Genomic DNA, 25,814 nt, shown 5'->3' on the forward strand with positions numbered 1-25,814 from the left:
GGCACACAGAGCAAAATAATAATGGCCAAGAATGTTCCACAGCTTCTACCATGGCAGTGTGTCTATGATATGCCCTCAAAGTTGATTAGACCAAAAGGATCTCGTGTTGTTATTTTTAAAATTAATTTTAACTTCACATCACTATAGAATGAAGGCAGCAAGGTTGACAAACAAGTCTCGTCTGGGAGTCCCTGTCATGTTATATATTTTAGAGTAGACAGCTGGGCAAAGGAAATGGCTTTGTTTAACTCATCAGCTTTTGTTTGGTCCAGGCACTGGTATGCTTTGTTCGGGGATCCTGTTAACTTATAGACAAAACAGCTGTTCATTTAGAGCAAGAAGGTTAAAGAAACAGAAAACACATACTGTTAATTGTGGAAAAGAAAACACTTAGGAAAAAGAGAGTTTACCCATAATCTAATAGAAAGACTAGAAGCAAAGCCACATTCACCTAAGTTTCCCAGCTGGAAATCTCTGCCAGCACTTGAGGCTTAACCTGTTCAAAGCTCCTTCCAGAGACCTGCTCCCAGTGTAAGTTAGCAGAGCCGTGGACACCTGCTCTAAGCCCCTGCCTCCCAGGATGTGTTCTGCATGTTAGGGATGCAGAGGGTTGAAGAGCCTGGGTTTTAAGTTCTCTCCTTAAAAGAGGAGGAAGAACAGTACTGGGACTTACACAATTTCTCGTTGAATTGACCATATTTAACTTTTACAATACACTCCTGTGTGCTCCTCATAAAAGGAGGACGTGGTCTAAGACTGGTTAAACAGCTTTCCTGGACTGCTCAGGTGTCAAAGAGCAAAGGCTGCATCTGAATGAAGGTTTGGTAGGGAAGCCCATGCTTTGCCTTCACTGCGCTTGCCCTAAGGGCTCCCTTATAACAGCATCTTGGGGTATCTCATATGTGCTCATCTATACAACAAGGATGGGCATGATGATCTTTCCTATCCCTTTCACACTAGCATCTTGAGATTGGAATTCCCTTCTCTCCCCAATCCAAATCACCCTTAGATATAGGCTAATTTTTCCAAAAGTGTCTTGACCAGAAAACACTCCTGCTAAAAACAATCCCATAGCCCTTACTCATCTCAAGAATTAGATCTCAAAACCCAGATTTACAATCAAGATCCTCTACTTTACAGCCCCATTCTACATTTTCAATTTCCTAAATTCTTTTCTCAATTTATCTAATTGTGTGTTTAGAAGCTCCTATGAGCCAACAATGTTGTCTGGCCACTCAGCAACACCTGACACGAAATCTCATCTTGAATCAGGAAATATCTGCTCAATTTGCCTGAAATAAATTTGGGACAGAATAAAACTCTTCAGATGAAGAACTGAAGTATACTTCCAATATTTTCTTCTCTCAACCTAAAGCCTTTGGTTTAAATAAAACAGTGTTGTTTTTCTTTCTTTTGAAATGAAACCTCATTTCATTCAAAAGAAAGAGGACAACAAAATCTAAAAATTCTAATTTTTCTTCCTAGGCTTTATAATGTATGTTTCAAGGGGAATATTATCCTAGTTTTGATCTACTTATAAGACTTCTAGGTTCCTTAGGCCAATACCTGGGTAATGTAACAGTTCATTAAGGCAAGTGGCCACCTTAGGCTGTTAAATGATGAATAATTTACATAGCTATTTTCAAATTGTTTCTGCGATGGCAGCACTTTCTATATCTAGTATAGAATGAAGGAAAGGAACTTTTTTCTACCAAAGGACCACAGAGGACAATAATCGTCAAGGGAACATCTGTTGTCATCTATTACTGCACACAAACTATCCCAAAACTTAATAGCTTCAAACAGTAAGCATTTCTTATCTCACACAGTTTCTGGGCCTGAGGAGTCTGGAAGAGACTGAGCTGAGTGATCCCGTCTCTTACAAGGGTGCAGTCAAGATGTCAACTGGGGCTGAGGTCAAATGAAGGCTTGACTAGGTTATAGGATCCACTTCCAAGTGGTTCATTCATTGCCTGGCAAGCGAGTGCTGGCTGCTGGCAGAAGCACCGAGGTCCTCAGCACATGCACATCCCTACAGTGCTGCTTGAGTGTCCTCATGACATGGCGGCTGGCTTCCACCATAGCAAAAGTATGTAAGGTAGAAGCCACGTGCTCTTTATGATCCAGCCTCAAATGTCGTACACGTCATTTCTGTAATATCCTCCTGCACACTGCGGGAGGAGACTAAGGACTACGTGTGGATGCGAATACGAGGAGGGAGGGAAGCACTGTTGGGAGCCATCTTGGAGGTTAGCCACCACATAATAATTTAGAATTCCTCACAATTCTGTGAGTTGACTGAGTGATCCTTCACATGGTGTCGTCAGCTAGAGTACTGCAAGGAAGCCTGCAAAGTCCATCCTGGCCTTGCATACGTGGCTGGTGCTGGCAGCTGCCTGGGAGCTCAGGTAGGGTTATTGAATGAGGGCCTCCATTCTCTTCTACTTGGGCGTCTCCACATGGCTGCCTTCCCAGAGTGCAAAAGGAGACACTTCTAGGCCGAATTAAGGCTTAGACCCAGAACTAAACCAGCACCACTACCACTCTATTCTACTGGTTAAAACAAGTCTCATGTCCAACCAAGATTGAAGGGGAGGTTGTAACTGCTAGAAAACATAATTCAACAGTCAACAGTAGAACATATTAACACAGGGTCACATAAAGAACCATCTAGGGTTGCTTCCTGTTTTCAGGAAGTGTACTTAGTGACCATTTAGTACATTTAACTGAATATTTAAGGCCCTGCTATATGTTTATCACTCTACTATTGAGCATTATCATGGCACCTACATCTCAAATGGGTAAAAATAAACTGAGGGCAAATTTGGACTGAGGGCCAGCAACCCCTAACTCTTGCTTAAAAGTTTCTTTAGGATTCTATCAATGGAAAGAAACAGTCTCTGCAGGAGGAGACCACAAGGCCATTTCAGGAGAGGTTCTTTCAGTGTAGAGAGTAGGGCAGAACATCTGCCCTATTCAGTTCCAATCTCTGTGCCAACAACAGGCCGTCCACAAGCAGTTACTAAATGACAAACCACATGCTCTGAGTCAGAGCCGAGTGTTGCATAAAATGCTTTGTAAAGCATGATCTCTAGAAACAGTAATTCTCAGTGACACTTTAGGCCTAAAATCCTTTTGCCCAAAGGAGCGAAAGTAAGTCCTAGTCTTAGCTCAGGCTGCCATAACAAATTACCGTAGACCAGGTGGCTTAAATAACAGGAATTTATTTTCTCACAGTTCTGGAGGCTGGAAGTCTAAGATAAGGGTACCAGCATGGTTGGGTTCTGGTGAAGGTTCTCTTCCTGGCTTGCAGATTGCCACCTTCTCTCTAGGTTCTCACATTATCTTTTTGTGTGAACAGTCAGAGAAAGCAAACTGTGCAAGCTCTCTGGTGTCTTTTCTTATAAGGGCACTAATCCCATCACAAAGCTCCCATCGTCATGACCTCATCTAAACTTGATTACCTACCAAAGGCTCCATCTCCAAATACCATCCCATTGGACCTTAAAGCTTCACCATATGAATTTTGGGAAAGACACAAACATAAGTCTATAGCAGTCCTCAATACACATTTGATGAAAAAAAAAATGAAAGAATAGTGCTGACTGTGCTAATAAAAAAATGTAAAGAAAATTTTTATATTTCAAATATGCAAGTATTTGAATGATGACTGGGCAAAAACATAATTATTATGATTGGGGAACAGGAGGGAATTTATGGGTACCAAGAATGTGTATGCTATGAGATAAAACGCTGATTACACAAACCTAAGTTTCAAACTATCTTCCCAATCAAACTTTATAAGGGCTTTATAAGAGCAAAGGTAAAAGACTCGATTTTTACTTTTTTCTCCCTAATCTTGCCCTTGACCAACAATAGGACCAAAGAAATCAGGAGGCAAAAATGCCAACATTAATAATAACAACAAAACAACCAACAGCAGGGAATACAAACTGAGAGGAACATGAAACTATGAAAGATATGGACTAGATAATTCACTATCAAAAAAAAATATTTGACACATCATATTAAGCTAAGCACCAACAGATATGATGTGCAGCTATACAAGTGAGTTAAATTGGTTAGCAAAAGGTCAAAAAGAGGTCACGATCATGAGTTCAGTTGGTTTCATTCTGTCCTAGGACCACAGACTGCTCACAGCTGCCTCTCTGACTCAGCCAGCTGTCTCTAAAACATCTGTGTTTTGGTCACAAGAGGGACTGAGAACATAAAGAAAAAAATGATTCATCACTACTGAGAGAAAGTAATCAGTAAATGAATAGCACTGTAAATGGTGACAGTAATGGGTTTTGTACATTTAAAAAAAAGGGAATTTGCACAATGATGACAGAATATAGTGGATAAGCATCTTCATGGTGCTGAACAAACATACTTGTCAACCTGGAATTCTATACATAACTAAACTATTGTTCAATAAGAACAACTTCTGGAAATAACTAAGTAAGATGACAGGCACCCAAAAAAGTAGAGGAATCAAAATAAACATTATGGGAATAGAGATGCTTTGGTGAAAGGATTTGCTGTAAACACTGAATCCAGTTAAAGACAGAACCTACGACTGTGAGAATTATGACCATAGAACAGACCATAATATTAAACTTCAAAAATATAAAAATAATATAGCTTACAAAATCTGTGAGAAGGGGAGTTGGAAAAATTACAAACATTATTTTCTTTGGCTTTCTTAGCAGGGAGTCAATTAACTGTCTAAAATTAAAATATGGAGCTAAAAGAAAATAAAGGAAAATAAACATTTTCCAATAACACACACAAAAATTCAATCCTACAAATGAAACTATTATTTCTAATTATAAAAGAAAAATTTTAAAACGCAGTAAGGTGGATAGCTAGTGGGAAGCAGCCGCATGGCACAGGGATATTGGCTCGGTGCTTTGTGACAGCCTGGAGGGGTGGGATGGGGAGGGTGGGAGGGAGGGAGACGCAACAGGGAAGACATATGGGAACATATGTTTATGTATGACTGATTCACTTTGTTATAAAGCAGAAACTAACACACCATTGTAAAGCAATTATACCCCAATAAAGATGTTAAAAAAAAAAAAAAAAAAAAAAAAAGAAAAATTTTAGACTACCTACAAAGTGGAAAGTGGCAGAAAGACCCTAAAATATCAATAAGCAATGTTCTAGATAGTTTAGGATGCACCATTCAATAGAAAAAGTTGAACACTGTTTAAACGTTCTGAGTGAACACCTCTCCAGCACTCACCCCCCAATACCTTCCCCAAAGCTGGTTAAAGTCATGATGTGAATTCCCTCAGCTACCTACTCTCCAACCTATAAAACTTTTAAAAGGCACTGTGTGTTTCTAAGCCCATTGTGTTGGGCTTTGGTCATTATTCTATTTTGCCCCCATGCCACTCTTCAACCTTTTTTCTGGCAAGAGCTCCTCTCCCCACACCAGTTGGCTCTGGTTGGGATGCCAAACAAGCCATACACCCTCATGACCAAGGTGGGCCAGTCCCAGTACATACTGAGTCCTTGTGGATATCGTGACTAGTCCAAAGATAGATGGGTGACTGAAAGCAGGACCAACGAGAACCCTATCTGGGAATTAGAATGCACACTGGCAGAATGCGGTTGGAAATCCAAACTGGAACAACAAACTCCCAGAGTTGCCATCTTCCCTGGCCTCCTAAAGGAAGCCATCTTTGCAGGAGAAAATGAGGTGAACATAAAGGAGAAAGGATAAGCGGAAAACAAGAGACCCCAACAGAGAAATTCCAGGCAGCACTGAGTCTCAGTTTCGATATCTGAGGACCGAGTTACTGGTTGCCTTTTTTAAAATTCTGTAAGCTATACCTACCCCAAGATCCTCTCCATCAATGGGAGAAAATATTCTCCATGTACGAGTAGATTTCAATCACCTGACGACATAAACTGCCTAATTAACCCACCCTATTTCCCCATCTTTTATTCTCTTTTCTAAGACTCAGCCAGTCACTAGTTTTCTTATGATGGATCTACCCTTCCTACAGTTTAGTGTAAGCTTCCCTCAGCTAAAGTTTCTTCTCTTTAAAAACAAAGCCCAACAAAAAACAAAGCCTTTCCCTTTTCCATGAATTGCCCACAGGCTCTTTGCCTCTTGGACTTTCCTCAGAGAGACCACAGATGGCATCAACACCCATACATGTTATTCTTCCTGGAACCTACTGTAATTTGGCTCTTCCCATGCTATTCCCTTGAAATTGCTATCTTAAAGATCAATAATGAACTTTTATTTGCCAAATTAGGAGACTGTTTTATTATTAAAAATGTCCATTATTCAGAAAGGGGCAAAAGAGATTATGTACTGGGTGTTCTAGCAGTGAAATGCAGGTGTTGTCTTCCAGAGCCTGGGGTGGTAGGGGAAAAGATGACCTGATTAAACAGGGTATGTTCTTCTGGTTGACTCTCTATAGGCTACTTTACAACCCTGTAGGAGTAGATACTGTAGATACCTGATAGCAATGCAAATGTTTTCTGTCTTATGCAATGCAGATCAGGTAATTCCTGTTCACAGCCATGTGAATGAAGTTTGTTGAAAAAGGATTTAAATCTCTTCAAGTCAAACTGGTTAACATCTTACAGGTTACCTCATCAATTAATGAATTGAGTATAAGTTTTGATACGCATTCATTTTGCAAGGCAGTCATGAGTTGCCTTGTCAAAAATTATACTTCAGTCACTTCTGGTCTGCATCACCCTTGCACTCTCATCATTTCCCTCATTTAGATATTAACCTGGCTCGACTTCCAGCACATAATACCACCTAGTTCTGATCCTAGGTTTCTTTGTTCCCCTTAAATGTTGCAAATCACCAAGTTTCTTTCCCAGGATTCTTTCCCAGAGGCATCATGACGGTAAAATGAGAGCAAACACTTGGCAAGGTAGCTCAGTACCTTGTTAATGCTCAATAAAATTTAGTTGGTACTAGCATTATCAACATTATCGCCATGTGCCAACATCATCATCATCAGTTTTTAAGTTGCTAAAATTATTTTATAAGCCTTTCTCAGCCCTGCGATCTCCCTCTAAGAACATGTCCTGTATCTTACTCATCATTGCATCCTTAGCACCCAGAGATATAAGTCTGAAGGAGGAAGAGAGAACCACTGGACTCTAGAAAAGTATTCATATAATCATCTTGCACTAAAATATTTCTAATGAAAGACGTATTTAAAAGGCCCCAAATAAGCCTCTCTAACTCCCAAGCACCAGTAAAATTCTGGGTGAAGGCCTGGAGGGACTCTTCACTTCCGCTTCCCTCTCCCACTTGCTAGATCATGGGATCTAAGACCCTTACAGCCTAGAGTCACTGGTGGAATGGGGCGGGGCAGGACAGCAACAGTGTTCAGTGGAAATATAATATAATGGAAACATAATGCCAGTGTAATGTTAAATTCCACAGTAGCTACACTGAAAAGTAAAAAGACACAGTTGAAATTCATTTTAATAACATACATATTCACAATTTAGTAACATATAGATGATGTTTACAACAGTATATACAAAGTATTATCATTCCAATATGCAATCAATATGAAATTACTGATGTGATTATTTTATACTCTTTCTTCAGGTAAATCTTTGAAATATGGTATTTGTTGATATCTTATACTTATAGCACACATTATAGCCACACTGCAGGCACTCGACAGCCATGCGCCGCTAGTGGCTACTGCCCTGGACAGCTCTGGAGTAGAGGCTCCAGTTGGGTCCCAGGGAACTGAGAAACTAGATATGAGGTCAGAGTGACAAAGCAAGAGGGTGGCTTTTGTTTTTGTTTATTTTTTTCAGGGTCAGAGTGCTCATATTGACCAGCCTTCTGACTCAGCCCTTCATGATGATTCACAATAAAATGGTGATTGATAAGTTTATTTATTTTTAATTTAAAATTAATTCTTATTGGAATATAGTTGATTTACAATGGTGTGTTAGTTTCTGCTGTACAGCATAGCTAATCAGTTATACATATACATATATCCACTCTTTAGAGTGGATATATGTACATGTATCTTTGGATACATACATATACATCAAATATGTGATTCTATAGGATCAATCTATAGATTGATCCTATAGAATCAATCTTTAGATTCTATTCCCATATAGGTCATTACAGAGTACTGAGTAGAGTTCCCTGTGCTATACAGTACATTCTTATTAGAGGGTGACTTTTGGAAATGCTAATGTACAGTCATTCTCTTTCTTTTAAAATAATAAACACCTTCCATGACACATCCTGGTGTTACAGAATAGAGATCAAATTCATTAAAAGGGTCCACAAGGCCTGATGGTCTGGCCCTTTCTTAACTTCTCTAGCCTAATGTTTGTCTAATCCATCTTAAGACTCTGGCCTGTTGTGTATCATTGTACAAGACCTCAGTGGGTGGTAAACTGAGATAGGCAGATATAACCAGAATTTCAAGACAAAGGAGAAACAACCAAAGGGCTCACTTTCCTCCCCCTACCTCCACCCCACGGTCACCAACAATCTGGCAAAGGCTGGGACTACGAAGAACCACTCTGTGGCTTATCCCTGGGACAAACAACAGACTAAAACGGGAAGCGAAGTTACCCAGGCATTAGTGGGATCTCTAAGTGGAGTGGGAATAGGGTTGTTCTCAGGTTCATGAAGAGTAATTTTTATAGAGTCATCATACAAATGTAAAAACATCTGATTATTCATGACTGACACTGAAGAAAAACTTAGATGCTAACTACGATATATACATCAAAATAGCCATTCAACAGAAAATTATGTGGTCAACGTCATTAAGGAAATTTGAGTTGTAGCCTTTAAAAAAATTTATTTAACATTCAGAATGCATAATCTGCATGTGTATCTAGATAAGTAAAATGGTATCAAAAACCTAAAAGCATGCATGCACAGAGTTCCAATTTACCAACTCATAACTCATCTACAAAACTGTACTAGAGGAACTCTTCAATACAATGTGAATATTATTTCCAAAAATGTATATTTTAGAAATGTCATATCCAGGCAAAAGTGAATTTATTATCAGTCCCTATATAATAAATGTTTTTTAAAATAATATAGAGGATGCCAATATTAGTGATTTCTACTTAAACATGAAGAATTATCTTTTCACATCATAGTTCATACTCCTTCAAGACAAAAGTTACTTGATATGCAATATAATGTGATAATGCAAATGCTTCTTTGCTTCTCAAAACACCCGAGTTAGAATTTAGATTGTCTTTTCTTATAGTGCTACCAATAAAAAAAAATACATGTGGGCATATATGTATATGTTAAAAAAAAAAATATATATATATATATATATACACACACACACACACACACACACAGATATATATTTCATTAAAAACTCATTTTGGATCCAACAGGGCTGAAGAAAATTTTCTTGTACATAAAAGATTACAACAAAGGAAATGTTGCCAGGTTATCCATTGTTTATGTAGGGTAAGAAATTTTGCTTTGCCAAGAGGTGTAAGACTTAATTCCTTTAAATGTTCTTAAAACACAAAAAGCCACATATTGTAGGAATATATAACTGTCTAGAAATGTGGGACAAAATGCCTTGGACTCCAGTTATTTTAAACTGAATTAATTTTTAAAAAAACCCTATACAATAATAGCAAGAAAACTAGGAGAAATTACAGAAAGGCTGAAGATCTCTACAAATGGCAAGGGGGTGATTTCCAGGATCTAAAAGTTATATTAAAAAAGCAAAATACAGAACAGTGCTTATTGTAAGCTACCTTTTGTATAAGCAGAAGAAGGAAAAATATAAATTCTCTCTTTTTCAAGAAGGATAAATCAAGAACGATGAAAATATTTTTTAACAGAGGATGGATGGCAAGTGAGATTTCGGAGTGCAACTTCTTATTTCAATATTTTAACAATGTAAATGTTTTAGGTTTTCAAGTCGTAAAAATAAGGAGAGAAAAACTAAAATTAAATATAAACAAATAAATGAACTAAAATATATCAAATTGGTAACATAGAGAAAATTAATTCTAGTCACTTTAATTTTATTTTTTTAATATTTTATTGGAGTATAGTTGATTTACAATGTTCTGTTACTTTCTGCTGTACAGCAGGGTGAATCAGTTATACATATACATATATCCACTCTTTTTTAGATTATTTTCCCATACAGGTCATTACGGAGTACTGAGTAGAGTTCCCTGTGCTATACAGTAGGTCCTTATTAGTTACCCTATACAGTAGTGTGTATATGCCAACCCCAATGTCCCAATTCCTAGTCACTGTTAAACACAATACTTTGCATTAGCCACAGTGGGATATACTCTAAAGATAAAAGGAAGAGCCAAGGTATCTTAAACTTTACTCAGTTGGGTTTTTTCTCTTTTTTTAAAAAAAATTAAAGTATATCTGACATACAAGATTATATTTCAGTTGGTTTATTGATGGTTATTATATGACATAATTTTTAAAATATTTATGCATACTGTAGGGTAAAGCAAGTAAATACATTAATGGTATGGTGAATCATTAGGAACCAAGACATTCACTGCAAGAGATAAAATACAAACATAAAAGAAATTAAATTAAAAAAACGTGCAGGTGACCCAACATGAACCGCTGGCCACCAGCGGAGACTTACTTCTTGGCAGTACTGTAGGATGCCCTCCTTGGTGCCAATGCAGGTTTTGGTCCCCGATGGATCTGACTCCCACTTGCCATTCTGCACGTTCATGTGCATGTTCAGTTTGCCACAGAACATGGCGACTTGCGGTTCTGCAAGCAGGCCAGCATTGCCATCAGTGGGCACCTGAAAAAATAAGTTTTGGTTAGTTACAAAAATCCATAGCTCTGGGGTGGAGGCTGGGGGGAAGGGCTGTAAAGAGAAACGTGGCCTGGAGCAATGCCAAAAATGGTTCTATTCCTCCTAATTCTCAATTATGAATTCCTTTGGGTTAAGCATTATGTATGCTACAGACATCTCCAACCACATATAATACAGTGTTAGTTTTTTAACATTGAAATGAAGAAATTAGCAGTATTGAGAAGAATTTATTCATTGAAAAGCTTATACATTTCCCCCATGGCAGATTTCATTGACAAGTTTATCCATTTTGCTTACTGCAAGGTCCTGACAATAAAATCAGATGTTTTTCTGAGATAAATAGAATCACTCTGGAGGAAACCATATTCTCATAATAACCTCCAAGTGACTCACACAAAGAACAATGCCAAGTCCCTGCATGGTGACCAGCTCTGTGGGTAAGGCTGTATGTCACCTCCCAGAGCTGAGGGCATGGTATCAGTGGCGCTTTACTAATTAGCAAGTGACAACTTCATAACTTTTCAGACTAAAAAATTACTGTAGAATTTACCAAGCACAAACATGAATGAATATGTTGGCCATTCCATCGGTTTTCTCCAGAACATTCTCTGGTTATCACTCTGTCAGCTCTGAAGAGTACAGTAAGGTTGCTGGTGTCTCATCTCCTCAGCTATGCTGCAAAGAGGTGACAAGTCTCACCCAGGGCCCAGCAGAGCACCTACTGTGTAGCAAGCTCTCAACAGGTCTTAGCTATGACCACTGCAGGCCACACACCATTTTGCCAAAATAACTTTGAAATGGGTGCCGTTTTGTATTTCCAAACCCTTCTGCCCACCAGTATTACATTCATATAAATATATACATTTTTTTGGCCACACGGCACAGCTTGCGAGATCTTAGTTCCCCGACCAGGGACTGAACCCGGGCCCTAGGCAGTGAAAGAGCTGAGTCCTAACCACTGGACCACCAGGGAATTCCCCATATAAATATTTTTAAAAGGGAAAATGGAAATTCTGAAATATCCATACTACCTCACTTAATAGCTCAAAAAGAAAAAAAAATCAGCAAAAGATGAAAAATAAATCCACAGGAGTGCAAGTGTTATGAGAAACCAAGGTATCAAAAGACACGGTGGCAAAGTAATCCCTCCCTTGTTAAATCCAGCTTCGGAGGAAATGTGTGAGATCCATGCTAAGAAGAGTTAACTTCCAACAGAAGCCATTCATGCAGCAGAGAACTGGGTGATTCTATAATAACTTGTATCATTTCTAAAAATTGTTCACAGGAGGGAAAAAAAAACAACACTAAAATTACACCAAGAGATTTCAGTTAAAGAAATAGCTTCCTGACACTTCCCCCCACAGAAATGTAAAAATAGATCAAACATCTGTCCGTTCTAGTCATCATCATATATATTTTGTCCATAAATCCATAAGAGGATTTTTGTCCTTTAAAAAAGATAATCTTGTACTGAACCTAGCTGAGACCTATCATAGACCTGAGTGCAAAAGCTCCTGGCACAATCTCTAAAACCATGTTTCAGGTAACATTTTCTGCATTTCTAGTTCTACTTTATATGGCATGTTTAGTAAAATTCTACCTCTCTGCTGCCAGATGTAACCAACAGCAGCTGAGGCCACAGTATCGGATCGTCAGCAGAATAGCTAGGACCCCTCAACTCCCCAGTTTGCGGCCTTGCCCACCACCTGCAATTTCCAAGCCAGAAACTGAGAGGCTCATTCTCCAAGAGATGCAAAGAAGCAGCCTAAGCAGAATGTTCCATAAACGGAAGTTTCACAGTTTTCCTGAGGGAATAAGAGAAAATTCAATGCTTTGATCCTCAAAATCAGAATATAAATGTTGTCCATTTTACTGAAGTAAGTAGTAAGATAATAACATTGAGAAAAAGTCAAATAATGATCAGATACCTATAGATAAGGCCCTATCTCAGATGCAATGAAGGACATAAAATACATTTATAATATATAGATAAATATATAAAATTTATTAATGTACTTGTTTATAAAATATGGGCTTTGCCCATGTTTTAAATTCCATTATCAAGGAATTTAAAATCTAATAATGAAATCACCATTGCATTCCCCATTGCACTTTATTCTGCTCAAATTCATTCCTGTCCCAAAGATTTCCAGTCTTAGAATCTTGGGGCCTTACCCCTAACTGAACAGAGAGACTAATGACCCTTTACCACTGTTGGTATTTATTTTGCTGAATAAATTCTACCTCCACCATCTTAACATTTCTCTGTACCTCTGACTCTCCACAGTGTGTTCCATAGTTACTATCTCCTTGTCTATGCAAAGGCCCTTCATTCCATATCCTCCCCTCAAGGAACAATGAAGTACCAATTTCTCTCCCCCATGGTAGCCAGCTTCCAAGATGACCCCTAATGGTCCCTACTCCCTGGATTCATGCTCTCGTCACGGCCATCCCATAATGTATCAAGGTTTGTCTGTAGCAACAAATAAAATAGGGCAAAAATATGTGTTTTCCAAGGCATGGTCATTAAGGGCACTAGGGTTTCTTCCTTGCTCTCTGGGATCACTTGCTGTGGAGGAGGTCAGTTGCCATGTTGTACAGACACTCAAGCAGTCCTGTGGAGAGGCCCACGTGATGAGGAACCAAGGTCTCCTGTCAACAGCAATGTAAGTGAGCTGGGAAACATCCTACAGCCTCATCAGCCTTCATCTGATGGCAGCCCTGGCTGACATGACTGAAACCTCAAGAGAGACACTCCCAAATTCCCAACCCACAGAAACTGAGATAGTAAATGTTTGTTGTTTTAAACCATTGGGTTTGAGGTAACCTATTACACAGCAGTAGATACCCAATAAGTTCCTCCTTTTCTCCAGTTCCATAATACATCCACAAATAGGCTCTGATCTCCTCTACTGAAAGAAAGCAAATAGACAAAAATTACCTCATTCCATTCTGTTATCCCCTAGAGGAGGGTGTCAGCACATTTTCTATGTAAAAGGCCAGAGAGTAAATATTTTAGGTTTTGTGAACCCTGCAGTCTCTTGTAACTAATCAACTCTGTTGCTGCTATGCAAAAGCAGTCTCAGACAATATGTGAAATGAGTGTGGCTACTTTACAATAAAATTTTCTTTACAAAACAGGCGGTAGGCCAGATGTGGCCAGTGGGCCATAGTTTGCCTGCCTCTGCTCTAGAGGAACCGTCATCTTCCCATCACTTCCAACAAATTCTAGCAGGTGGTGATTTAAACACTCACTGATACCACCTTCGTACCTGCTTCTCAGGACCCTTGCAGTTTGGTTTACATTCCTACCATCTGAACAATTTTCTCAAAGGTTACATACAACCTCCTGAGAAAGGAAAGCCTTTTTCTTCAATACCTGTCACTTTTCATTTTCTTTGCCATACATGAATTCTTCCTTGGAAGTCTTTTCTCTTGGCTTCTGTCGCAATCAACTACCCTGGCTCTCTTTATTTTCCTGATTATCCCATTACTAACTCAAAATCCTTCAATTCCACAGCATAAGACATTCCTAAAGATTAGGCCATTGCTTCTCTTTTACCTACTTTAAGAAGTCTTGGTGTTTGAACGCTTTCACCTCCTAGCTGCTGAGAGGCAACTCCAATATAACAACAGCAACAGGAATAAACTACAGCAGCTAACATTTCTTCATTCAGTAAGTTTGAGTATGTAACACATGCTAGGCACTGATGTATTGGGTTGGCCCAATAGTTTTGGGGACAAAGCAGTAAGTCAGGCAAGTCCTTATCCTGACAATAAGATAACCGATCAGTTTGCTTGGATCTGAGGGGTTTCCAGGATGTGAGACTTTTAGTGCTAAAACTGGTAGACTCCCCAGCAAGCTGAGACAACTGGTCACCCTACCTGACAAACACATCAACTGTTTTTCGATTGTTTCCTAGCTTGACTTCTTAACATCTTTCTATTTCTTCCATTCTTCACTTTGTTATCCTTCTGTCTTCTTGACTTTACAGTTATTTTGATGCCATCTGTTTGCATGTTTGTATGTTCCAACTACCAAATGGTGGTAATCTTTCTCCCATTCCCTTCAAATGAATTGATTATGGCCCTATCAAATTACTGGAAAACATCTTTAATTGCCTTATGATCTCTTCCTTTTGACAATGGGGGCTAAGACAAGAAAACAGATGCTTCAGTTCCTTTTGGATTTTCTACCAGACGAGATTTAATATTAACTTAAAAAAATAAGTATGATCATTAACATGACCCGTTTTCTTAGAATGGAGCTGTGTAATAGTTCAAACTTTGATTCCTCAATACTTAGGGTAACTTATTATGCTAGAAATTATAAAACTGGCTGTACGTATATATCTGTTACATTTGACATTACAAGAGGCCCTTCACAAATAAATACTTCAATCACAAAGACATGTTTCTTGGGCAAAAATTCTTTCCCGAGCCAACACCAGATCAGAGTAAGGCGCTGGGAGATAACAGATTGAACCAGAAGCTTTTCTATTCTTAATGAAGCCCACCTGCAAAGAATTTCAGGTTTTAAGAAACATATCCCTGGCTCAGTTAATTAAAACAAGACAAACAACCCAGGATCCTTACTGGAATCAAATAACCCATTTAAGAAACAAAGCCGAGCTGCTAGGAGCAGCCCACTCCCTGGCATTCATCCAGAAGGAAACCATCACCAGCCAAGGTGGTCACATGGAAGATAATACTTAGCCTTCCAAGGGCCCAACAGGTTTACTCAAATCCCTTTTTTCTGAATGAAGCCTCAAAAAGTGGCCTAATACATCATACACAAGGTCCTATTCAGGACATGTTAAAATGGATGCTCTTAAAACTTAAATCTTTCAGTCCTAGAGTAAGTTATTTATAGCCAGTGAAAATGCATACCCTGTCAAAGTTATCCTAAAGATAATGATTCCTAACTTTAAGAAAAACATTTCTCTTAATAAAAAGAAATACAAAAGCTTTAGTGGATGGGAAATATAACCACTTAAGTAACTATTACATTTTAATGTTGTTTTCATCTTAACATTATCTAAGGTAACTTAAGGTTACTTGGCAGAAATCCAAGACAACACCTAAAAGATTGGCACCCTGCTATAAATGGCCATTCATGGTCCCTGCATTTCTGAGAGACTGAAGATGAAGATAATTCTTGTAACCTGAATGACTTTGCACTGACATCATAAGACCAGAGATGCTTTCCCATGGGAAAACAGTGCTCAGTGACAACGGGCAGAATAACTGGCTGAAACAATGGCACAAGCACACACTGCCTCAAAAACAACAGGCTATTTACAGAATGCTCTGAACTACAGAGACTCAAACACTACACCTAAAAATGCTGTCAATCTTTTAAAAACAACCATTTGCGGCCAGAAGAATATTTTAGGCTCATACTATATAGACAAGCTACTCAAGTGAAAATGGACTTTCCAAAAGCAAGTTAGCTAGAAAACGGCTTTCCAAAAGCTTAAGGGGAAATTAAAATAAACAAATATACATATATACCTAATCTGGGCCAATCTGCAGAGGTGACCCCGAACCTACACCTAGAATCAATGCAATTTACAAGCGCAAAAGCAGCTTCTCAAACAAGTTCTCCTGCTGTCTTTCAAACTGGGTGTTCCCTTTCCCCAAAAAGTTTCTCTTTATTATCATCAAGGAGATCAAAATTCCTTATAGAGCTGGCTTGGCAACATTCCTCCCCACACAGTCCCAACTAAAAGGGAAAGGGAACAAGGAACTCTCTGTTTCACTGGCTGAAAAGTCTTGCTTGGCAAGGAGAAGGCACGGATCCATAGCTCAGTGCATCCGTGGATTTATGTAACTTTAAGGTTTGTGGCTAATGAAAACCATCTTGTTTCTGCGTTTAAACAAACTTCTCCCTAGTCTGAATAGCTGGCCTCATATAGTCACTTATTTGGTACTATTTAATCAGTTCACAGTTTCCTCAGGGTCAGATTCTCGTATAGTGAGTATCTTTTAAAAAGCACACAGCAATGCTATTTCTATTCCAGCTCTGGTTTCCTCACATAAATAATTTCCCCTTAGCCTGGGCATAATATAATTATACCCCACGAAAATGCTTTGAAAACATTCCAATATTCCATTTTCAATGTAATTATTCTGTAGAATCACAATCAAGAAGATTTGAGTATGAACCCCTTTCAAGGCCAAATAAAGTACCTCACTTAATCCTTAACATAAACAAATTTTCATTCTCAAAAGGAAAAGACTATCTGTAGGGCTTTCCTTTGAATGCCAAAAAACAAAACAAAACAAAACTTAAGCAGAACCAGAACATCTGAAATTGCCCATTTTATCTCTAACAGAGGAGAACTGAAATTAAAATCAGAATCACAGAACTGAAAGGATCTGTAAAATCATCCATCCCAACTCTAAGCAGAAGGAAAAGGCTCTGAAGGATTTGTCCAAGGCCACAGAGTTATGAAGAGGCAGAGCTGGGTGTTGGACCTACATCATCAAGGTTTTGTTGATGCGACCAGGCTAACTCTCAAATTAAAATGGAAAATTGTAATTTTCCAAGGTTTTGCCCCTGTGCGTGTGTGCACGTATTTGTGGTGAGAAAGAATGCAGGAGCTAATCAAAGCATACAGAAAACTGAAATGTGATTACCGAAACTGTACACAGCTTCAATTTCCCTGTGTGGAGAGGCGGCCATGTTCCTCACATCCATTAGGTGCTGCACAGTTATTTCAGAGCTTGAGTTTCAGGCTAAAAATGATGTGCCACAAAAGTGCATGACAAAAGATGGGAATTTCCTGGTGGCGCAGTGGTTAAGAATCCACCTGTCAATGCAGGGGTCACAGGTTCGAGCCCTGGTCCGGGAAGATCCCACATGCTGTGGAGCAACTAGGCCGATGTGCTACAACTACTGAGCCTGTGCTATAGAGCCCATGAGCCACAACTACTGAGCCCGCATGCCACAACTACTAACGCCCGCGTGCCTAGAGCCTGTGCTCCGCAACAAAGAGAAGCCACCGCAATGAGAAGCCCGTGCACCGCAACGAAGATCCAACACAGCCAAAAGTAAATAAATAAATTGAAGAAAAAAAAAAAGTGAGTGAAGAGAGTAAACATTCCTTTCAGAGAATTAATCCACATATTTCACTCCTTGAAATTTGACATTCTTTTGGGGACACTGTTGACCTGGCTTCAAATGACAAGTTAGAGCTCCTTGATGGATCCATGGCCTCTGTTAATATTGATAAAGCTAATTCTTATACTGGGACCCCCAAAATGAAGGCCATCCCAGTGGTGTGGTCCACATCACAAATCTAAACCTATACCAGCCTGCACACAAGGTAAACACCTGTCAAGAAATCCTAACAAACCAATCACAATCCTCCAACTCAGCTTAAGCTAGCTTGATTTACCCTAAAAATAGGACCTGCTAGCCTTATAAGGAAATTCCCTTCCCGACCTCCTAGACAATCATGCCGTTTCAGTGTTGACCCTTCTAAAGCTCTATAAACGCGCTCTTGTCCCAAATCCCATTAGAACAGTGATCTACTGCTTATGAGGCACTGTATTCCCCCAATCCATGGATTGTCTTCCTTTGAATAAAGGACAACAAACTCATTATTAAATTGTTTTAGTTTTGCCATTTGACAGTATGAAGCTATTTTTCTGCTTAAAGGATAGATATTCTAAAGTTGACCCCAAATTTCTTCCAATTCATAACAGAGGCCTGTAAATAAATTCTTGCTGCTGGTGCACAGTAGAAAATCAGTTCTCCCAATAGAAACCTTTGTTATTCAACAATCGTGGAATTAATTACCAATGTCGAAAGCATGAATTTAGGTAGGCCCAAGAAAGAGTGATGCCCACTGCCTAGAACAGATATAATACTGGAATTAAAAAAAAACAGAGCCTCATGTATGACAAACTCTTTGCCTATCATTTTCGATCCAATCAATGTCCATTTAGTCCTAAACAGTAAATGTTCTATATTCTAACTGCATGCATATACACATATACATCATATATATACTAGACCATGTATAATTGTGTTTACTGTGCTCTGACATTGGTAACAGTCAAATTCTTTTCAACATCATTTTGATGTTTATCTCTTTAATTCTGTCTTGTAGTTTTACTGGCATGTTTCACATACAAAAACATACAGTATCATGATCTTTATATTATTTTGACTCTCTCAATATTGTTATATCTCATCAGGCTTGATCATGTGAACATGGAGATCGGAAAAGAGTTAAGGGCAAAGACTGAAGCATCTACTTAGGCCTTTCCCTTCATTATCTCCTTTGACTCAGAAGAACCTAGATAATTCACTTCCACATCTACTTAGAGAATCAGAGAGGCTCAAAACCTGCTGAAGAGTCTAATCAAGGCTGTTTACTCCAAAACCCATGCTTACTTTTTTTCATACTAAGCCAGGTGGCATTCCTGCTACTCCTTCTCAAGCTTTTTTATTTTCAATTCTTGAATATTATTTTCAAATAACTTTTTCCCCTGATGACAGTAGTATTTTGCAGTTCTTTGTTACTGGTTCTTAAAAAATTAGTTTTAGACCAAGTAAAGGGGAAGCAAATCCAGTTTAAAAAGTGTTTAATCTGCACGTCTTAAATTTAAATCCCTAGATGTTAACATCTAGTTACATTTGGTAGCTTCCTCTTTAAGAAACCTCCCCAGAAATGAAAACAAAAAACTTTCTCCTAAATTAGTTCTTTCCTTAAATCAGAAACAGCAAATTGAATTACCAAAGTAGGGGTCCAGAATCTCCAACATTCCAAATTGTGAACGCATGTTCTTCAAGGCTTACCTTATTTGATCTCTAATTTCTCAACAATGAACATATACCTATATATGCATATCCCTGTATATATACCTACTATATACGGCCACCTGTGTAATATGTAGTGGTGGTGTTAATAGTAATAAACACATACACACACAGAGTTTACAGGGAGAGAGCAATTAGAGCAAATTTCAAATGACGGTGCTTTGCTAAAAATCTCACTGTAGAGTTACTGCACTTAAGTCATATTGCTAACAAGCTGAAGGATGTGGAAATTGGGGTCCTCAGGGATGCTGGTTTGAATGTCATTCTCTGTAAAGAAGTTTGATGGTAACAACTGAACTATTTTCCAGTATGATTTCCATTAGTTCTGACAGCTAGGGCAGATAAGCTATTATTCAGCACATAATGCAACACAGAAAAATCAAATTCCATTACTCCTCTCCACTTTAGATATGAGACAATTTATACATATTCAGTTTCTTAAGTTTTACTGTTTTCTATCAAATTTGGCCAAGCTTAGCCAAGATCAGCTGACCCATAGGCCTGTAAGCTATAAAAATGATTATTATTTTAAGCCACTAAATTTTGGGGTGGGTTGTGGCTTTGCAGCATTATTTATAGCAAGAGAAACTAATACAGGCACGTATTTGCCAGGAATAAGTAAAGTACTAAGTGATAGAATCAGGGCTCAAGATTATTTCAGAAGGTAAAAATTCAAGTTGAATTTTTAAAGTGTACACAAGATCCTATATTTTGCTTGAAATAATTCTTTGAAGTAGTACAGGACAGGAAAGGCATAGCTGTGTAGCTGTTTCATAAGAAAAAGTTCCAAAGGTTTTAAGAGATGAAAAGAAAAGAAAAGAAAAAAAAAAAGCTAATGCAGTCTCATGCTTTACAAATACAGGGCCCTAAATATCATGGGAAATCTTGCTGTGTTAAATCACATCTAGAATGATGTACTCACATTTTTAGATAAACGTTAAAAAATTAAAGAAACGTTACCTTGGAGGCAAACACAATTTTATCGGAAGACTCTAAGGAACATAGGAAAGAATAAGGGGGGAAGAAGACATTAGAAGGAAATTCACAAGGAAGAAGCTATAAACAGGAAACCAGTGACGAACAGTTGTTGGGAAGGAAAAGCCTCATCAAGGAGGCACTTAAATGGATGGATAACCAGCCATCAGGGTTTCAGAAGGGGTCACCTGCTCAACTGGGTTGGGACGTAGATGAGGTTAACAGTTTCCAAACGTTTTTAAGCAGTAGGATCTTGTGCTCAAATCATATTTTGTGTGAAACCCTCACAGCTGGGTTCTCCTCTCAGAACCTGGATGTCATCCCCACCCAGCTTATTGAGGCACTGGTCTCCCAGAAAATCTGCTTTTCTACTTTTTCTATTGTTAGGCTATGGGTCTTATTACTTGGTTCTCAAAAAAAAGGTTATACAGTCCCTCAGTACCCGGAGGGGATTTGCTCCAGGTCCTCCCTCCCAGCCCCCGCCCTCCGTGCCTCCCTACCAAAATCCCCAGATGCTCAAGTACCTTAAGCAAAACGAAGTGGTACACAGCACGCATTCCTTGGAGGCCAAACCTGGATACCCAGGGCTGACTATACTGCCGTGCACCCTGAACTTGTACTGTCCAACGAGGGTTAGCACTAGCTAGTTCAACTGAGGAACTGAATTGTTCGCTTGAGTTCACTGTAATTAATGTAAATTTAAATTAAAAAAACGATTACTCAATCCTATTAATGAAAAACTTTAAAGCACGTTGATAACAACTTGGGTAAGCAAATCTACTTTCTGACCGTAAATTTTATACACTCTATCAAATTTTTCCAATGAAAAATCTCCAGTTGAGATTTTGATGACTTAGTGTGAAAGATACATTATAAAATACCTCATTAATAATTTTATAAGCTGAAATGATAATTGGGTTAAATAAAATATATTATTACAACTAATTTTCTTTTTACATTTTAAAATGAGGCTCTTAGAAACATTTTAATGATATATGGGGCTTGCATTATATTTCTTCTGGACTGTCAGACATAAGGCAGCACAAAATTTACAACACAACAATAAATTACATTTATGTCAACATATTACCCATTTGTCTTTCATTAATCTCATTGCACATTTATCACTTCCTCTCAGCCTTTTTTATTGGAAAGTACGGACTTCAATTAGTTCAACTAGCACAAACCAGCACATTGATATTCAGAAATCTAACAAATATTTGCTATTTCATGTATTCAATGAGGTAGGGATCAGATAAGAAAATGGCTCAGCTAGGGCATGGTGAGCCATACTCTCTTGGTTTTACTTCCTAGAACTGGAAACGAAGGTCTGAGTTGGGGGGAAATAAGATGGTGCTCCAAACACATGCACTGAAGCTTTTAAGAAGACGGCAATCGACTGCTCTCTTTAAATTTGATTGATTTTGTGGGCTTCTTAATTTTTCTTTCTTTTTCTCTATACCTCTGTAAGTGATAAACAATTCGCTTAAGTACGTCGGTTTTAAAAAATTAAATGTATTTTGTTTTCACTCTGTTTTTTTAAATTGAAGTATAGTTGCTGTATTATACAATATTATATAAATTGCAGGTGTACAATACAGCGATTCACAATTTTTAAAGGTTATACTCCATTTATAGTTATTGTAAAATACTGGCTATATTCCCCATGTTGTACAATATGTCCTTGTAGATTATTTTATACATAATAGTTTGTATCTCTTAGTCCCCTACCCCCTAGATTGCCCCTCCCCCCTTTGCTCTCCCCCAATGGGAACCACTAGTTTGTTCTGTATATCTGTCACTCAATATGTTTTTAAAAGGAAATACTTTAATAAAAACAGTGCAATGCTACTAAATAGACCACGCTCCTGTTCACATTTTACATGTGGCTGTGTGAATACATCTTATTCTAATTACACTTCCTCCAGCAAAGGACATGCAAATTTCATCACCAAATACTCAAGCCACTAAGATCACACTCCACCAACCAGTATGCGCTTGTTGAAATCCATGGAACACAAGCAGTGGGTTCTTGCCACACATAGTCCGGGCCCAGCTCTCTATGAGAGGTAGATGTGTGTGCAGAGAAGAGGGTGTGGTGAGAAATGGGGACACATGTAGTTCTGGAATGTGGGGTCGAGTACTTCTGTCATTTGATACCTCACATTGAGATCATACCAGATTTCACCCAGGTGGCACCAAACAAGTCCCAAAGTTAAAGTCTCAATGTCACCTGAGCTTAGTGCTTAGACACAGCCAAGTAAGTGGAATAGTTATGAGCTCTAGATATAATTTATTTTATTGCCTTGGAATATACTATCACCACATAATTTGCAAGCTAAATTGTTAGGACTATTCCTGGGGTGATTCTCCTTACTTCTTTTTTTTTGTAATATTTATTTATTTGGCTGCTCCGGGTCTTAGTTGCAGTATGCAGAATCTTTTAGTTGAGGCATATGGACTCTTAGTTGTGGCTCATGGGCTCCTTAGTTGTGGCATGCAACTCTTAGTTGCCGCATGCATATGGGATCTAGTTCCCTGACCAGGGATCAAATCTGGGCCCCTTTCATTGGGAGCACGGAGTTTTAACCACTGGACCACCAGGGAAGTGCCCCCTCCCCCACTTCTTAATATGAGATATTGGATGTTGACATAATTGCAGTACCTCACTCATCACCTGGCAGGTGCACCTAGCCTTTATCTTTTATGCAGTATCATATTCTTCACAATCTAATGCCACAGCTCTCAAATGGACCTTTACTTTATCAACAGCACTTTATCTATAGCACTACAATGGATTTTCTAAAGCATAAAGCTTATGCTTAAGGTACAAATAAGTGCAAATATTAAAGTTTTTTAGTTCTTTTTATCTTCTCTTTATTTCTTTCACTTACTCACTACAATATTGACCCATTCGTGATGTATATAGCATAGAAGAAATAGAGCCCCAAGGGATCATGGGATGGAGAGGAGAAGACAACAGTGTTTGAACAAGTGGCAGGAGGAAAATAAATGGAAAACAAGCTTCCAGAAGAAGTGGATTTATAAATGGAGCCAGATCATCATTTAATTAGAACATGTACGGTAGGGCCAAACTCATACATCCTTAACTTAGAGTTACCCATACTACTTGGACAAGGGGAAAAAACAGCATACTTCTTTACTCTGTCAGCCCAAAAATTCACCCCTATTTTCCTTTACGGCCTCAACTATGTTTCAGGCTTCAGGCCACTGTGAAACCGACATAGGTGGAGAGACTAAAATGAGGAGAGGTGGCTAATGGAATTCCTGGTCTTAGGCTTCAATGAGGCAGGCAGTAACCATATCTGGACCCAGTACATTCCGGACTATCCATATCCCTTAATATCTTTATAATTTCTAATACTAAAATGCCATGAAATTACTCCTAAGGTTGAAGACCCCTACAAAGATGCTCATTATCCAGGTAAATTAAGATATAATGCTGTCCTTCAATGTATATTAAAATCTCAAGAGCAGCTCTCGGGGGATGAGGGGTGCTCACATGAACCTCAGAGCCCCGTTAAACCCTCTAGGAAGTCATTTCCGACAGATTTCCTACTAGCCTGGGGCGGAGCAGTTGAGAGATGGCTAGCATGCTGTTATATGCCAAATTTAAGGTACTTGTAGGTTTTAGCATGGGCCCAACACAAACAAGGTCTTGTGTTTTATAAGATGGTACCAACAAGTCCTTGACATCAGTACATGGTTTTCAATTAACAGCGTGAGGAAGATCCTAAGTGGAAGAATGATAATCAACAGCTTTCATGAAAAGGTTTCTGAAAAGTCTTCTTTTCAATTTTTAAAAATTTATTTATTTAGATTTTTATTGGAGTATAGTTGCTTTACAACGCTGTGTTAGTTTCTGCTGTACAGCAAACTGAATCAGTTATATATCCCCTCTTTTTTAGATTTCCTTCCCATTTAGGTCACCGCAGAGCATTGAGTAGAGTTCCCTGTGCTATACAGCAGGTTCTCATTAGTTTTCTATTTTATACATAGTAGTGTATATATGTCAATTCCAATCTCCCAATTCAACCCCCAATTCCCCCCTTGGTATCCATACGTTTGTTTTCTACATCTGTGTCTCTATTTCTGCTATGCAAATAAGTTCATCGGTACCCTGAAAAGTCCTTAAAGCAAGTCACACTGGAGGCGATCAGGTGAGCAGGAAGACAATGAAGAGGAAATAAAACAATTTATTCGTGAAAGCTAACTGAGACAGAGGGATTCAGATATTTACCATTTACTTCTCTTCTCACGTCTTCAAACATACGCACATATGCACACACTTTCACAATTTATGTTTAGAGAGGAGGAAGCCACCTACACCCTGCTGGAACAAGACGGTATAAATAAATGCATTATATGGGCTAAGAGTTCAAATATCTGTAAGGTGCATCAAAGAATTCCTGGTCTTAGACCTTTAACTTTCGTTTTTAGAATACTGATTGAATGATTTCAGGAAGAGAACATTATCTTATTTCTGATAAGCAGAAAGGATATTTACATTCTATCCTTTATGTCCTTTCAAAGTTGCGTAATATTTACTTATCTACCTTTTCCGTGTTTTTGCTACTGGGACTTTTTGGTATAGGAGAAAACTGCTTTGCAAACACAATAGAAATCAGAGAGAAGGTTAAGTTTATGTGAAAAATCTACGATAACTTTCAAACAGCATTCCTGCTCATTGTTCCAAGTGTTTTCTGTTAACTTATCACTTGTAGGGTAAACCAAGATTATTTCTCTTCCTCCCGGGTTATAACATTAAAGAACGCTCAAGGTTCAAGTTTCAGGCTGTTTGCTTGATAAGCACGGATAGATTATCCTTCTTAAGTAAGGCACCAAGGCACTTCTCAAAGAAGCTTTCCATTTCTAAAGCCCTAAGACTCACAATAAGATTTATTCAAATTGCCTTTTCTATCAGAATAAAGACTATTAGGAACTACAACACGAGGAGAAAATAATTCAGAAGAAAGGTAGAGGTGAAGACTTGATTTCTATTTTCTCAGCTACATAAAAAAAATGCTGCAGAAACAATAGAAGGCCAGGAGCCAGAAACATTGGAGTCTTACTTCTAACATCAGTTGCAGTGACACAACATCTGAGTCTTAATTTCTTTATCTCTAAGTGAGGACAGAACCCAGAGGGCTGTTTGGGGGCCCAGA

General features: G+C 38.5%; 1 protein-coding gene across 6 annotated transcripts in view; it reads right to left on the minus strand.

Annotated features, from left to right (window-relative positions):
* Nucleotides 1-25,814, minus strand: part of APP (amyloid beta precursor protein) — a 276,610-nt gene that overhangs the window by 210,220 nt on the left and 40,576 nt on the right. For all 6 annotated transcript variants that reach the window (XM_033855992.2, XM_033855991.2, XM_033855990.2 and 3 more), the window contains exon 2: nt 10,638-10,805. In XM_033855992.2, coding sequence (XP_033711883.1) covers nt 10,638-10,805 — 168 coding nt within the window. The remainder of the gene's footprint in view (nt 1-10,637; nt 10,806-25,814) is intronic.

This window comes from Tursiops truncatus, chromosome 4 (assembly GCF_011762595.2).
Source record: "Tursiops truncatus isolate mTurTru1 chromosome 4, mTurTru1.mat.Y, whole genome shotgun sequence".
NCBI classification, from domain to species: domain Eukaryota; kingdom Metazoa; phylum Chordata; class Mammalia; order Artiodactyla; family Delphinidae; genus Tursiops; species Tursiops truncatus.